At 40.9% G+C, this 17,795-nt stretch overlaps 1 protein-coding gene across 1 annotated transcript in view; it reads right to left on the bottom strand.

Annotated features, from left to right (window-relative positions):
* The window catches only part of PARP4 (poly(ADP-ribose) polymerase family member 4), a 79,156-nt gene that overhangs the window by 43,336 nt on the left and 18,025 nt on the right, over window positions 1-17,795 (bottom strand). The window contains 6 exon segments of the mRNA XM_030561355.1: window positions 1,350-1,523; window positions 4,386-4,523; window positions 6,294-6,443; window positions 10,556-10,669; window positions 11,304-11,382; window positions 16,833-16,971. Coding sequence (XP_030417215.1) covers window positions 1,350-1,523; window positions 4,386-4,523; window positions 6,294-6,443; window positions 10,556-10,669; window positions 11,304-11,382; window positions 16,833-16,971 — 794 coding nt within the window.

Below are 17,795 nucleotides of genomic sequence, written 5' to 3'. Positions count from 1 at the left end.
TAATATACTGTAGTGACTAGTGAACAGTGTTCTAATTATCTACATTTTTGGTGACTTTTTTGGGAGGAGTCATTTTATATTTGTTACATTTAATCTAGAAAATAACCAAAACCCAGAATAAAGAAAGAGAGAGAAAATTATAGTAAAAGAAAATCATTCACACTAATTATAGTGAAATAATACTGGAACTGAAGATAAAAGCAGAGACTATTTCAACTTATCTATTAGCGTGAATAGCAAAAGTGAAACCAGGTGTGGCAACTTATGTAAACAAAACATGGCAGATACAGTTAAACTGCTTTCATAAAACTCCAAAATCACTCCAAGCCTTGGACCATCTCACAACAACTCAGCAAGTCAGTACTTTCTGTTTGCTGGCTGCCATTTTGACTTTGCTCTTGGGACTGTCTCCACTCCCTGGCTGCCACTCAGCAGCCATCCTGTGGTGTTAGCTGTGCCACTGGCCAATCAGGAGGGCAATGGCACTAAAAGCAATGCACAAAGCTGGGCTTCACAGCCTAGAAGAGGGGGGAACGGTGAGGGATTGAGATCATGTTATTACAAGACTCGGACCAAGGGCCGCCTCCAGGCACCAGCTCAGCAAGCAGGTGCTTGAGGCGGCCAAGGGGAAGGGGCGGCAAGTCGGGCTTTTCGGCGGCAGGTCCCTTGGTGCCTCTCGGAGAGAAAGACCTGCCACTGAATTGCCGCCGAAGAAGAAAGTCGCATGGTGGAGCTGCCGCCGATTGTGATCACGGCTTCCCCCACCCTCCCGCCACTGCTTGGGGTGGAAAAACCCTGGAGCCGGCCCTGCTCGGACCAATCCAATTCCCAAACCTTAGCAGGGAGTTGTCCTGCTCTGAGGATGGAAACAGGGTGGGGAGGCCAAGCAACCCAGCACCAGCTTGTGCCTGGAGAAGTGGCACACACACACATTTTATTAATGCATATTCATAGATTCCAAGGTCAAAAGGGACCATTGTGATCATATAGTATGATCTGTATAACAACATATCATGATGGGGTACCTAACCTGCACACAAATTAATTATACAACATTAAACTATAAAAAGATTATATTGTTGCCACATCATCAGTCATGGGCAAGATTTATGGGATGTGGGACTTCTGGTATCAGAAACATTCCTATGGCCAAAGATAATTATATCAACCATATTTTAAATGTAACTTTTTTGCACCACTGGTAAGCCCCCCATTGCTATCTGGATTCACAATGGAACTTTAGTAGCCCTTGCAAGAGTGAAAAAATATCCTACTCACTGGTGTAACAGTATTTATAAGTGACACTATACAGGACACATCAGAGCTTGCTAACAATCTGAAAGTGTTACCTGACAGAGGTCCTGTTTGCTAGATAACAGTTTTTTGGTAATATTATAGTCTATTCCACTTTTGTGACGTATAATTCGATAGAACTCCATCATCATCACTTTCAGTGCCTTTGCTGCTGTTCCCTCATTCATTGCATTCTTTATTTGAAGTAGAATACCTTCCCCTTTGCTCACCTTCAAGAGAAGAGATTATTAAATATGAAATCCTGACAAAACAGTATAACAAGCCTGAAAAAGGTAAATACTAGAAATAGAGGGTAATTTCTTTCCACACTAAGGGCTTGTCTACATCAGAAAGTTGCAGCGCTGGTGAGGGAGTTACAGCGCTGCAACTTTGAGAGTGTCCACATCTGCAGGGCATCACCAGCGCTGCAACTCCCTGTTTGCAGCGCTGGCCGTACTCCCGTTTTGTCTCGGGTGTAGAGGATCCAGCGCTGGTGATCCAGCGCTGGTAATGCAATGTAGACACTCACCAGCGCTTTTCTTGACCTCCGTGGAAGGAGGAAGCCTCTGGTAATCAAGCTGGTTTCCTTTCCCGGTTTGCTCTCTCGGTCCCGGAGCCAGCCAGCAACCGCGGGGAAGGAGACCTGCTTGCTCGGGGTTCCGGGACCGAGAGAGCAAACCGGGAACGCCGCGGTTTGCTCTCTCGGTCCCGGAGCCAGCCAGCAAACCGCGGGGAAGGAGACCTGCTTGCTCGGGGTTCCGGGACCGAGAGAGCAAACCGGGAACGCCGCGGTTTGCTCTCTCGGTCCCGGAGCCAGCCAGCAAACCGCGGGGAAGGAGACCTGCTTGCTCGGGGTTCCGGGACCGAGAGAGCAAACCGGGAACGCCGCGGTTTGCTCTCTCGGTCCCGGAGCCAGCCAGCAAACCGCGGGGAAGGAGACCTGCTTGCTCGGGGTTCCGGGACCGAGAGAGCAAACCGGGAAAGGAAACCAGCTTCGCCGCGGTTTGCTCTCTCGGTCCCGGAACCCCGAGCAAGCAGGTCTCCTTCCCCGCGGTTTGCTGGCTGGCTCCGGGACCGAGAGAGCAAACCGCGGCGTTCCCGGTTTGCTCTCTCGGTCCCGGAACCCCGAGCAAGCAGGTCTCCTTCCCCGCGGTTTGCTGGCTGGCTCCGGGACCGAGAGAGCAAACCGCGGCGTTCCCGGTTTGCTCTCTCGGTCCCGGAACCCCGAGCAAGCAGGTCTCCTTCCCCGCGGTTTGCTGGCTGGCTCCGGGACCGAGAGAGCAAACCGCGGCGTTCCCGGTTTGCTCTCTCGGTCCCGGAACCCCGAGCAAGCAGGTCTCCTTCCCCGCGGTTTGCTGGCTGGCTCCGGGACCGAGAGAGCAAACCGCGGCGAAGCTGGTTTCCTTTCCCGGTTTGCTCTCTCGGTCCCGGAACCCCCCTTGAAGCCGCCCAACAGCGCTGCAGTGTGGCCACATCTAACACCACTTGCAGCGCTGGTTGCTGTAAGTGTGGCCACTCCGCAGCGCTGGCCCTATACAGCTGTACTAATACAGCTGTAACAACCAGCGCTGCAAAATTTTAGATGTAGACATGGCCTAAGATAATACTTTTTTGTTTATTCTTTGTTATTGCAACATCAGTAAGCCTTTTTGTATCTGAGTTTGGCATTCAAAACCAAGGACCTAATTCTACCTTCATGCTGAGATACTCCGCAAGTAGTCGTGCTGATTTCAGTAGGACTACTCACGAAGTAAGGGGAGCAGGATGCACCCCAAGTATACAACAAAAAAGAACATGGATTTAATTAGCTGGAAGTGCTTTAGTTTCTTGTAAATTCACAAGGTCAGACTAACTCTTTATTAAATAATGGAAAACAATCCCAGAGGGTTTATGGTTGGAAACTGCAAGAAGATAACAATAAATATTAATTAAACTTCTAAATCATTAGTTTATCTATCGGTACATAAGGCGAACACCTATTTATAGCAAGAGACTGAAGATTGCACTGAAGTACCATTATCCATTTGACATTCTGTCCAAATTTGAAATAAAACAGGAAATAGAACATAAGAATGGCCATACTGGGTCAGAACAAAGGTTGATCCAGCCCAGTATCCTGTCTACCGACAGTGGCAATGCCAGCTGCCCCAGAGGGAATGAACCTAACAAGTAATGATCAAGTGATCTCTCTTCTGCCATACATCTGCATCCTCTGACAAACAGAGGCTAGGGACATCATTCCTAGAGGAAATAGATTTGCTTGCATAGCTGTACTGAATTTCAATACAGCTGTTACTTGTAATACATTCCCATTTGATCCTTTCTGTAGAATGCCAGGTGATAGTTTGATGATCACAGGGCAGTAGGAAAGAGGCAAATTTCAATATAATTTACACAAACCATAAGTAACATCCAGTAGTGTAATAGTGATGACATAAGCCAGGGACTTCGTAACCAAGTTCTACTCTATATCAATATTGATCCAAAGTTGATCCTGGCTTCAAAATGGCCCTTTGGCAACATTCCTAACTGAACCACAGCTTTTAAATACTTATATTTTAAAAACTTAAGACTTTTTCTTAGGAAATTGCACATAATGATGTTTCTCTTACAAATTAACTACTTTGGCAGTGAAGCCAGTCAGAATATATGAATTTTATCAACTTAATTCTTACAGAGGGACACACTGAGATACAGACTTTTTCACTTCTAGGACTGTGGTTCATATCTTACCTACACTGGCAATGACTGAATGTTATCTACCAAATGCCTGGTGACTTATGAGAAATGAATAGGAAATTGCAGTAGACAGGCTCCCATATCTACACATCAAATGGTATGTTTAAATTTATTTAATGTATATATTAATTGGTTTATAAAATGCACCCACAACAGTCTCTGGATACACACACACACACACACAAACACTAGATACAGTTGTGGAGGCGTGTTTAAATACAACTGTATCTAGTATAGTTCCGATCCCAGGTTGGAAAGGGCAAAATACTCCCGCTTGAAACAAAATACTTATATTAATACTTAGATAACACTGGTTCCTAAAGAGTAACCATTTCTAAGTAAAATTAACTTACGTCATTTAGGCTGATGTTGTTTACTGGTTCAAGTAGTAAATGATCCAAATGACCAAGTGCTTCTGCCCAGATCAGTTCCACAAAAGCACTAGTTTCTTGGGATAAAGTGCTTGAATTTATGGCTTCCTCTAGAAGTAGCTGCAGTAAACAAATATCAGTTAATAAAAGAAACAGAGATGCAGAACTTGCTCCTCCAGTTCTAACACTGGTAAAACTCCCATTGATTTCCCTGTTCTCATAAGTGATACGCTACAATATATGTGTTAACATTTACTAAGACTTATTTAGGCCAATTGACTTGAATGGGAGACTTGCTTGCAAAAAGTCTTCTGGATGTGGAGCGTGGCAAAGCATGAGGTCATGTTCTTGCTTGAAAGTTGAGTGGAGTATCTGATAATGAATGGGATTTATTATTAAAATATAGTGCAAACAAGCTCCAGATTAGGTGGCATATTCTGCCAGCTCCGCTGGAAGAAACTCCACAAAAAAATTTACTACAATGCAATTCTCTCTCTTTTCCCTTTAAACCATCTCCAAACCACTTTCACCACAGTCATAACTCTTGTGAACAATTTTTCTAATCAATTCCCTAAACTCATACTGAGTTTCTGTCTTGCACAGACTCTTCAGCTAACTCAATCGCTCCCTGCTCCCTCTTTCCTTTCCTCCATTATTCTTTGTGACAGACTACCCCAAAATTGTTTCCAATTTCAGTGAGGGCAGGAGCCAATCAGCTGTTGAATGATGGATCTATTGTTTATGCAATGAATAGGACAATGGATTGCAAACAGTAAGCTTTGCTAGAATGGACTGCATGTCCTTACTATTTTCTTTATTATGCAGTTGATTCCTGTAAGTTCAGGATGGATGGATTCAAAATGATTGTCTTCATTTAGGGTGCATACTATTTCTCCTGGTTCAAAAAGCTGCAAAAAATTGTATAATCTATCACAAAGATATTCCTCTCATACAGGTAAAAACAGGGGATGCAAAGCTAGAGAAGAAAGGAAGGACCATGAAAACCAGTGCAATCCATACATCCAAAGCAGCTAAAGAAAGTATGGAGAGATTTTCTAATATGTACTGAGGAACATTATTAAAATTTGTTTTGGGGTTTTTTTTGCAGTATTTTTGAGCTCCAGTTGTTGCCATAAACAACGTTTTCCAGCAGTTACTGCAGAGCAGTATCAGACACAACACAAATGTTTCTCTATGCTTAGAATAGAAAAGAACTGTTGGAAGGTAGTGAAGTTTTAGTGACAATAGCTGTATTGCTTCAGAGAAAACAATACAAGGGATTCTAACATTTCCTGGATATAGGTGATATCATCTTAAAGCCAGTTTTGTGTCAACGCGTAGTTTAGCTTATCTGGGGCAAAGGTAGATTGGTTACAGTAAAAATGTACATGGAAAAAAAAGTTGTATCACACTACATCTATTTTCAATAGCAGATAGATAATCAAACCTATTTGAAAAATACTCCTGGGGCCAGGACCAACTCACTGTTGTCTGTTCCTACAGACTTCAGTGGAAATTGGATCAAGGCTATGAATGAGTGAGAATTCTGGCACTTGAAAACATCAAATCGTACAATATCCTGACATTTTTTGGGCACAACTCCCATGGACTTTGATAGAGTATTCTATGTACTTACCTACAGTGGGAATACGAATCCTGGGAATTCTCTACAGCGTGATTAAATTTGCTTTTCATATGTTAGAGTAAAGTAATGTAAACCATTAGTTCATTATTCCTAAAAATCTTTCAAAACATTAGCCCATAAATACCATTTTCCCTAACCTATTATATTCTACTACTTACATCTAAACCATAATCCTCACACTCAGAATCAGAAACTAATATAAATCATCAAGACTAGAAGAATACAAACAAATAAGTCATACTAACCTCTTGTAATTTCATAGAGGCTAAATAGTCTGCACTTGGTGGAAAGGTTTCTCTTAATAGAAAATCCTGGTTCTTCAAATCTTCAATATAAATCTCATAATTTTCTCTTATTTCTTCAGAAGTCTTAGTTGCTATGAAGTGTTCTTTACTCTGCGAATGACAACATCAAGATACATAAGAAAAACAAGACTTACAGAAGTGTCCCAGTTTTGTGGCATGTCACACTACCAGCTGAGAGACTTGTGCGTAAAGTTAATCTAGAGCTCTAGCGTAACAGGTTTTAAGAGTGTGATGGGGCACATAAACCCTACACTGAGACAGAAGGGGTTGAGGAGCAGTTCCGGGTCCAGATGACTCCACCCCTCTGCACATACAGAGCTTGCTCCAGTTGGAGGAGAATCTTAAATGGGAAACAGACAATTTGGAATGGGGGTGGGGGAAATAACCTTTTTGGACATAGAAAAGCCTATGATATGTTATGGAGAGTACGACTACTTCATAAAGTAGGCTCCATGGATATTATAGGAAGAATGTATATATGGGTAAGGGACTTCAGCAAATCAACTAGTCTGAATAGGGAAAGCTTTTTCCAACACATACACAACTGCAAAAGGAACTCCACAGAGGAGTGTAATTAGCTCAACCCTATTTAACATCATGATAAATAACCTCCCCAAGGAGACGAGTACAGGAATAGCGATCACATTATTTGTTGCTGTCTTGTGTCATATGGACAAAAAGTAGAAACTTTTATTCTTTTGGCAGCACTTTCAATTATGCATTTAAGGGAAGTGCAGAATAGGGAAACAGGCGGGCCTTCAAATTCTCCATAGACTAAACCAGGGCCACCTGGGGGCAGGGGCAAGTGGGACAATTTGCCCCAGGCCTCACAGGAGCGCCCCCGAGAGTTTTTTGGAGCCCCACGAGAGTTTTTCACTTGCTCTGGGGGCCCCAGAAAACTCTTGTGGGGCCCAGGCCCCCAGAGCTTCTTCCGCCCCGGGTCTTCGGCGGTGGGGGTGGAGGGGTGTCCTTCTGTCCCGGGGTAAAAGGACCCCCTGCTGCCGAATTACCACCGAAGACCTGGCACTTCGGTGGCGGGTCCCGCTTCAGTGGTAATTCGGCAGCGAGGGGCCCCCGCCGCGGGTCTTTGGGGCACTTTGGCGGTGGGTCCTGGAGCGGAAGGACGCCCTTGCACAGAATTACCACCAAAGTCGGGGGCACGCCGCCGCCAAAGACCCCATGCCCCCTGTATCCTCTGGGCGGCCCTGGACTAAAGTAAGGGAATGATGTTCACAACAAGGAAAATCCAAACAGATGTAAAGTTGTAGCTATATGACTGCCTCTCATGGACCATACTGAAAATATTAAAGTACAAAGGTAGAGCTAAGTTACTTAAAAGTCTCTCTGGAACATACTGGGGAGTGGATATGAAAAATGTGGTAATGCTATACAGAACAGGAATTAGGCCACTTATTGAGTATGGATGCCAAGACTTTAGGTCAGCAGTGAACACAAATCTGAGAAAACTAGGCTACATCCAAGTACAGCCACTGCATATTGCATGTGGTGCCTTCATTCTTATGCCAGTGAAGTGCCTATCACTTTTAGAATGAAGTTCTTAGACTTAACCTTTTGGGCCAAAGTACTAGGCAACACTCAGCGAATATATAATGATTATTTGGAATTAAGTGGAGGCTAAGTAGGGCAAAAATTCAAAGTTTCCCATGTAAACAGAGTACAGAGTGGATAAAGAATCTTAAATGGGGAAAAAAAGAACTAAAAGAGATCAAAATCTACAGTTATTGGGAAAATTCTCTATCATTGGAAAACCATTTCCCCGAGGTAGGCATGAAATAATATAATCAAATAAATAAAAGGAGAAGAATGATAAATATACAAGATATAAGAAATCAATATATTTGTGATAAGTGGGGACACTATGCCCATATATATATACAGATGACTCAAAAGATGAAGGAACTGTGGGAAGAGTGGAAACAGCCTTCTGCGTGTCCTCACCCAGATTCAAGCGAGTTCTAAGGCTAACTTTGTATCCACTTTTACGGTTTAGCTAACGGATTATGCTAGCATTAAACTGGGCTTTAGATGTGTGGTCAGCTGCCATGGCCATCTTCTCTGACTCCTTCTCAGGATAGCAGGCAATTTACAATGCAAAGTGTGACATCAGAAATGATATTCTGAATGCAATATTACTGCTAACAACCAAACTGGTGCAACTGGATATAACCATAGTAATAGCATGGATTCTGGTGCATGTAGGGATGTAAAAGACTGGAAGACAAACAGACAAAAGGGCTATTAATTATGAACAAACTGATCAAGGAATCTCCTTAAGAAAACTGAAATTTAGACACCTAATGAAAAATGAGTAAAAGAAGGAATGCCAAGAACTGTGAGCAAACTAAACGAAGGGGAGAAAATTCCAAATAGCATGCCAAACAGTTGACAATGTTGATATAATCTAAGACCCTGAAAGGAAGAATGAAGTGGTTCTTTTCAGAATTCTAACAGGGCATCGTAGGTTAAGCAGTAATTTATTTCTAATTAACAAGAATAAAGCTAAATTATGCATAACAGGTCCAGGAAACGATAGATCATATTCTTTGGGATTGTAAAGACTGTACCAGTGAAAGGGGGTGTTTATACAGAAAACTCAGTGGCCTTAAATAACAAAATTTTCCTTGAAACAACTATCAAGGATACAAGGAAAATGGGGCCCAATAAAAAAAGCTCTTCTGCAATTCTTTAAGAATACTGGGAAAGGTGCAAGATTCTAAGCCAAGAACAAGGTATGAAGAAGAAGGGGGGAGACCTACCTTGGGAACTCCTAAGTAAGAATGCAGCAGCAGTCCTGGCTGCAAGAGTAGTTCTGCTAGCAGCAGTTACCTCAGAGGCCCTAAAGGAAGAGCTAGCCATTCCCTAAGAGTAGAGAACCTTTTGCTCTAGCTTCTGGAGGGTCATTTAATGAGGCATTTGCCCACACCTTGGACTGGGGAAGCAAGAGGTAGGAAGTGGCTCCAGGATGCAGTCCTGAAATGGGTATATGCTATCACTGCCTCTCATAGGGATCCTAGGTCAGAGCCTGGTGGAGAGAGAGAGCTTGGCTCTCCTACCAACTGCCCTGTGTATGTAGGGGCATAAACCCGTTCATCTCCCCCAACCTTGGAGAAGAGGAGAGTACAGAGATATTGTAAGCCTTGAGTCAAGACTGCTCCACCCACAGGAGTCAGTAGGTGGGCTGAAGACTCTTTCTTTTCTGGGGGCATTGGACTGTATCTATTTTGTTGGACTCTGCTACCCTGAAAGGAAGTGAATGCAACTGGTGATCCAGCCAGAAGGCGTAGTTGCTACCTAACAAAAGATGGACCACTTAGCATTAGAACAATTGCTGGAGAGGGACACTGGAAACGGAGCAGAGCTGGCACCCAGTGGTATAACCACTAGACAGCACCACCTGTACATGTAATCCCCATCACACAAGGTACGTCTACACTGCAATATAAAACCTGTTGTACCTAGTCTCAGAGCCCAGATCAACTGACTTGGGCTAGTGGGACTCAGGCTGCGGGGTTAAAAATAGCAGTGTAGAGGTTTGAGCTCAGCCTGAAACTCAGGATCTGAGAGCCCCCTCCCTTGAGGGATCTCATAGTCCAGGCTCTAGCCCAAGCCAAAACATCTTATCTGCAATTTTTAGCCCCACAGTCTGAGCCCAAGTCAGCTAACTCAGGCCAGCAGCAGCTGTGCCCCAGGTCTTTTATTGCAGTATAGACATACCCAAAGAGGCAATGCTTTTAGGATTGCTGGAGAAGAACTAGAGGGTCAGGAAGGGCAAGCATGCTGCATTACTCACAAAGTCTGTAATGGTTGGGTAGATTCTTAAAAATAACTGACAGGAAAAGTCATTTTACCAACTTTGAAGTGACAGGACTGGCAAATAATTGGCTCCAAGTAGGGTCCTTGACGTGACACAATGGGGCAAATTCATCCTGGTTTATATTCAAATAATTGATCTCATTTGTGTTACACTGACATTGGCTTCAATAGTTGCAGGAAAGATTAATTAGCCTCATTGTGTCTGGGAGCCTACTTTCAGTCAGTTATGTTAGTCAAAAAACTAGTAGAATGACCTTTTCTTTTATTTATATTTAGTAATCCGATTGCAAACAGGAATGACAAGCATCTGGCACTATGGGATGGATTTATTAAATACACTGAAATAAATGACAAAAGCCAGCTCATACCTTGAATCCATCTGACATGCTGAAGTGTGCAGATATTCGAAAGGGAAACTCACACGATTTCTGGGAACACTGCAATTCAATAACTACAACTTGTTTGCCTTTCTCAGTACTAATCTGAAAAAAAACCAAACACCACAACCCTTTTATTTCAATACATGTCCCATTCATACTGTTAATGTTTTCTTCAACTGTTTGTTGTCATAACATATACTTCCCCACGTCCCCCACATTGTATAGGAAACTATCATGATGTACTGCTATGAAAGCATTAGTGGAATGTACAGCAATTATTTATTATTTTCATTACCACAGCACCCAGAAGCTCCAGTCAGTATCAGAGATTCACTGTGCTGGACAATGTACAATTTCTTCTATATTTTGAGATCTGAAAGTCTTCTCCATTTTGAAATGAAAACTTACTGTATTTAAATTACATTTAATGTATTTATATAAAATCTTTGTTAACTGTATAAACTGCCAGAAGAATATACACATTACTGTCCTTTGTTACCTTAGGGATGCTATACTGATAAAAATTAGAGTTTTGTTTCAAATAAAGTTAGGCTGCACTGAAAGATGCACTACTTTAAATTTGTTTGTCAACAGTGTTCTTCATTTTTGTGACCCTGATGGCATAATAATTGGTAAGATTAAAGCAAAAAATTAAAATAATGCATACAGAACTGCAAACCATTTATTGATCCTACTGCATTCTACTAACATAAGAGAGGTCACTAAAGATGCTTACTTTTTCCAGGACATCATATTTTGCAACTTCAAAATCTTGTGGAAAATAAGGAATATCGTGATCATTTTCTGTATAAAATCTGAAATCAGAATAATTGAAATTCTCTTAAATATTTTAAAATAAATCTTAGAAATTAGTAATTTTACAAGGTTGCAGCATCACACTAAGTGCAGGGCCTACCTTTATACAATATAAGCGTATTTTCCCACAGCCCAGAAAAACCAAAAACTTATTCTGAACAAGTAAAAATCAGTGCCACACAAGCTTCTGACATGCACATAACATGTCATGGATACTTTGACTGATCAGTTCATCCAAGCTGAAGCTGAACATGGAGACTAGCTTTCAACTTTACTCATCTTGCAAAAAACATTGGGCAACCAAATGAACAAATGTGATTTACCTGCCTGGCCCACTAATATGCTAAATGCCTTATCTAGTTTTGCCCATTCAGTTGCATTTTAGCAATCCTAAATATCAGTGGAAGATTAAGTCCCACCCTGTCCTCAGACTTTAAATATATGTCCTAATATTAAAGTCATGCCCTTCAACATCAAGTATTTTAAGCAAATAAGTATAATTTGTAACTGATTTCATTCCTAGAAAATTAACATCTATTCTACCACTGATGGCTTTTAATGCCAGTGAAACATGTATTTTATTAATAAGTTTTTAAAATGTGAGTGTTTTAGTTGTTTCTTCTTATACAACTTGCTCTCTCCTTAATTACAGTAACAATCAGCCCTTTGCTCTCAACTGGCATAGGAGTAACTTCAATACACATGATATTCAGCTGTGCTGGGGGGTTTACAGTGCAGGTGCTCTGCACTTCTGAAAATCAGATTCATTGAGTGTTCTGTGGCAGAAGGACCAGACAGAAATGTAAACAAAAATCTATTTGTTTTAGCAGAGAAATTCTGTAACCAGAGAAATTGCTATAGTGAACAAAACTCTAGTTTAAAACAGCTTGGCCTTTTAAAATCATAATCAATTATTTTACATGATAATATCATAATAATTATAATATATATATATATTTTATGTTATAATATTATTTTTTTTAAACACAGAGCTTGAGCCCACAGTCTTTTCTGCCTATTTAATTCCAAATAAGATCAATGGAAGTTTTGCATGTATCAGGGATGCAGGACTGAGTTATACACCTCTACCCCGATATAACACGAACCAATACAACACGAATTTGGACATAACACGGTAAAGCAGCGCTACTGGGGGGGGTTGGGCTGCACGCTCCAGCAGATCAAAGCAAGTTCGATATAACATGGTTTAATTTATAACATGGTAAGATTTTTTGGCTCCTGAGGACAGTGTTATATCGGGGTAGAAGTGTATGTGTCTATTTAAGCAATACAAAAGCTAAGAAAGTCAAAGTTAAAGGTGATCTGAAAATGGGGGAAAACCTTTTTTTTTTTTTTTGCTTTCTTAAGATGCAATAAAAAAAAAAAAGAAAAAAAGGCCTGGAGGTTCTCTTTCATACAAGTGCTTTGGGGAGGTTTTAATTGGAAATCTCCAGTTTGAATTGCCTGTTTTTGATGGAGGACTCTCTGGACTGCTTGAGAACTAGCAGATTAGGATGTCACAGGAGATAAAAATCTGACAAAATGGAAGGGGAATGGGAGAAAAAGCTCTGTTTATGAAAGATTCAATATCCTTGCCTCTTTAACTGAAAGCTCATACAGTTCTCTAGGCCTCTAGCAACATTAAGGAAGACAACCTTTACCACTCCTGATATTACAAAGCTTAGAAAAAAAAAAAAAGCACAAGGATTTTTATTCCCTTCGCCTTTGTAGGTCACCTTTCAGATAACTGTTTCACAGTCAGCTCATTCTGTTGTGTGATGATCCTACAAAATTAAATGGAATGCAAGATCCTCATCAGTTTCAAAACTGTCACATAGAAGACTATCGTCTGTAACCTGAGTGAAACAGCGGTGCCGTATCATTCAGCATTAAGAATGTCCTGCTTTTTGTTAAGACAGTGCTTTAAAGATATTTAATGTCAAGATCTGTTTTTTGCATATCTTTAGTTCATTTTTTTCTTTTTTTTTGAAAGAAAAAAGAATGAAGTCTTCATTAGAAATGTGAGATGCAGTATTGTTACCCAACACCTCATGAAAGCACCTTCATAGCTGTTATGGTCTGGAGTACTTAGCAACTTAAATAGGAGGATTACCTTGTATGATAAAGATACTTGTAAAACTTGTTTTACAAATTAAAAAAGGGTGTGTCTCCATGATGAAGCTATAAGCTATATGATGGTGTGATTTCTAAGCGCATTAACTTGTTGAGTATTAACTGGTCCATGTATACTGATGGCACTAAAGGTTCCCTAGTTCACTTTAACATATTACTGTTTCAAACAGCACTACCTTAAAGCACATGATCAGGGCCTATCAGACCAATTAATGCTCAGCACGTTAATACACTCTATAAATCACAAACTTATACAACACATCACACTGCTGCGTGGAAAAGCCTAGTGCAGGGCACAACCAAATTAAACTACATTTTTAGCAACAGTGAGGTCTAGAGAATTGAGCTGGGAGCCAAAACCTTCTGAGTTCTGATCCCAGCTCTGCCTCTCAGTTCTCCAGGGGCAGTTCCAGGCCCCAGCACGCCAAGCGCATGCTTGGGGCGGCAAGCCGCGGAAGGCGCTTTGCTGGCGCCGCGAGGGCGGCAGGCAGGCTGCCTCCAGGAGCTTGCCTGCGGAGAGGGTCTGCTAGTCCCGTGGCTTCGGAGGACCTCCCGCAGGCATGCCTGCAGAGGGTTCGTGGTCCCGCCGCTTCGGAGGACCTCCCGCAGGTACACCTGCGGGAGGTCCTCCAAAGCCGCGGGACCAGTGGACCCTCCACAGGCAAACAGCCAGAGGCAGCCTGCCTGCCGTGCTTGGGGCTGCAAAATCCCTAGAGCCGCCCCTGCAGTTCTCAGTATGTTCTTGGAGAAGGTACTTGTGGACAACCCTGCACTGCTATGCGAGACAAAAGAGAAGACACAAGGCAATTTCCCCTCTCTTCTGTGACACTACAAAAGAACCAGAGGCAATCAGAACAGCAGTAGTGGCAGAACTGCTTGGCTTTCTGAAAGTGGACAGGGAGGGAGAAGGTGACTACCCTATGCTGGCCACCAAAGCACAAGAGGAATCCCACATTGTACCTTGTAAGAGGTTGGTAGAGCACCAGTGTGCATGCCCAGCGGAATTCTAATGGAAACATCCAGAATTCCTCCAGGAAATCCTGTTACTATGGGCCCCCAAAACAACTTCCCTTCAAATGCAGCTAGTGACTCAGGGTAACAATATAGACCCTCAGCATCAGTTTATACTTCTGTAAAATGAGGATAATATTTATTCACCTACCTCATCATCGACATGTTTGTAAAGTCAGTGGGAGGTTTTGCTACTAACTTCACTGGGGGCAGGCTCAGATCAAATCCGTGATTATTATCAATTATTGTTATTATTTTTAATGTATCTTTTCTAAAACTCCCAAGATCCTAGGCTGCATTACAGAATAATAAATAAAATTTCTATGTCATTACTTAACCCAGAGGCAAGTTAGAGCTTTTACGAGTGGAAAGAAAAAGCACTCAAAAACATTAGGGTTTTAGAAATGGTTAAGTCTTTGGGGCCGGTCCCAGGGTTTTCAAAAATAAATATAAATTTCACACACATATATCTCAAAAACATTAGCCAACATGAAAAAACAATTATATCTGAAGTTGCAACACGCTAATACTTCATGCATATGCTGAGCTGGAACAAAAGTCAAATCAAATCTCAGAACTAGGATTCAAAAGCAAAAATGGTTTCTTTATTAAAACAAGATATGAAAGCTTTATCTATGGTCATGCATATACACAATACAGAAAACAGAGAAAGGTTCAGGATTTTTTTAAAAGATACTGTTGTCAAGATAGCATCCAACCTGTAGAAGTCACCAGAGTAACTCTGTGGGGACTACAGGAGCTGGGGCATGGTTTTGTTCTTTTCCTTTTTAAAATATTGCAAGGAACATAAGCGACAGGTATCCCTTGAATGATTCATTACTACTTCGAGCTCTCAAAAATTAGAAGAGCAACCTCTGTTTATCCCCAAATAGGACTCACCTAAGAAGACAATAAGCAAATATTTCACATCATGTGAGACACTTTGTCTAAGGACCACAGATCAGCCAAAGTGGAGCATTCTTCTCCCCAACTATAGAAACTAAAATGGCTAAAATGACAGTATTGTTAATCACATAGGCAAGTATCTCGAATTTGTAAATGGATAAACCTCTTTCTTTTTCCACAACCTAGCTAATAAATTAGCAAAGGTCACATCCATCTCTCCTATGCAGAGTGTTTTCACCCCAAACTGACTATAAACTATACACTGTGCTTTTTGTAAATCAAATATACTGTGAATAATTTGTCCTTCACATCAAATTAGCACCTGCACAGCAGTTTGCCTTGTGAGTCAGATATATATCCTTCCATATGTGAAAAATGCCTCTTGTTCTATTATAAATCCTAAATAATGTGAAATACTTATGTATAATCAAATAATGTATGGAGTATGTCCTCCAAACTTAGAAGATTGTAAAGATTTTGTTGTTTTTCATTGTAAATAATTGTTACACTCTAGAATAGGAATCGTCTGGCCTATGGAAGGAGAAATGTTAAAAGACATAAACCAGGGTATAACTTTGGGATATGAAGAGAAATTGCTTAGATTGGGGGAATCCCAATTGATAGTAGGGCCAAAATCCTTGAAATCAAAGGTGGATTAAAATTTATTGGGGCCCTGGACACAAAGAACATTGCCCCCCTACTGAGCCCATGAGATTTTAACTCCTTTGTAAGTCCAGTCAAATTGGCGTAAGAGAGATTGAAAGGAGTTGTTTTAAGCAACTGCTTTTAATATTGTAAACTTGTCCCTTTTGCACCAATCGTGCCAGAGAGAAGTAACCACACTCTTTAAAATGCCTTATAGACAAGTGCACCCTTGGACTTGTGATCCATGTGTTAGGTACTAACTGATTAAGAATTGCTGATCCATAACTAAATGTAATGAGAAATCTTGGTAATTTGCATTGTTCTGTGACATAACTACTGAGCCTCAACTCTAGTCTGTGATAATTGCTTGTCAGATCATATTGTGTTGCAGTACACACACTTGGCTGTGTCTACATTTGTGTGGGGAACTTTTGGTTATTTATGTAAACGTAGTTCTGGTGAATTAATAAATTGTTGGTTGGTTAAGAATAAGCAAGTGAGCAGTACTTCTCAAATCAGGATAAGCTGAAAGTTGACCTGAAAAGAACCTAGTGTTAAACTAATAAGCTAACATTCCCTGGACTAAATAAAAAGGGTTTATCCTACTGGATTCTATTACATATTGGGTTAAACATAGTTTGCTAGATTTCAACTTTAAAAATCTAACAGGCATGCTGGCAAATTCATAAACTGATCCCCGTTCACACTTAATATCAAAATATATTTTTTCTTTTATGATGGGCAGAGGGATTACCTGATGCTCTCCATATTGGGCCCAACGGAGCTCTCACTGACTTCCAAGGGAGTGGGATCACGGCCACAGTTTTCATTCTTCTCAGTGGCATCCTGTTTCTCCTTAATGTCATGTTCAGAAGAGGAGTGGTTTTTCTCACCTGTTATCGTATTATCAAAATATGTTACTTGGCATAATTCCTTGTATCTGGTTTACTTATGTTTAACACATTAATAGCTCAAAAATCAATAATGTGACTTAGTATTTGCAAAGTGCTTTATATGTTCAAAGAACTGTATGGATGCTAAATAATTAATCATCAAAATATTCCTATCAGGTAGCTAAGGTAAACAGTAGCAGGTTACAAATAGAGAAAGTGAGACAATGAGGTAACATTATTTGGCCAACGTCCAACAGTGAGTCACTGGTAGAGCAGAGATTAGAACTCAGGGGCTCCTGATTCCTAACCCTACGTTTATTTTTCAAGACCACACTGATCCATAATATTAATTTATCCGAGATACTAAATTCTGTATTACAAGGAGTTCAGAAAAATATAACAACATCTTTACTACAAACTTACGGAGGAGGTGAACAACACATAAAACTCATAGATGACACTACATTAGCAGACACTGCTATCGCCAAAAAGCAAAAAGAAATAAAAGTTACTTAGAAGTGTTAAAAAAAAACAGGGGGAGGGGCATGAAATAATGAACTGAAAAAAAAAATTAAGACAATGTATGAGGGGACTAATAACCTAAAACAGATTATTTGGTCTATTTTCAAATTCTTGGGCAGTCTCTCATAGTGTCACTACAGACCTTTTTTGCTTGTATTTTTCTTTCTGAGTAAAATTGAAATCTGTGTATCTTAATTATAGTATATTCAAACCCTTCTTCCACACTCACTGCTATTAATTTCATACTGCTACTATTACATCCTGTTCTCTAGATTTCATAATTCCTCACAGTTTGTTGTCTC

This window comes from Gopherus evgoodei, chromosome 1 (genome assembly GCF_007399415.2).
Source record: "Gopherus evgoodei ecotype Sinaloan lineage chromosome 1, rGopEvg1_v1.p, whole genome shotgun sequence".
NCBI lineage: Eukaryota > Metazoa > Chordata > Testudines > Testudinidae > Gopherus > Gopherus evgoodei.
The sequence above is the reverse complement of the archived record's forward strand: the minus strand, read 5'-3'. Positions and strand labels throughout refer to the sequence as shown.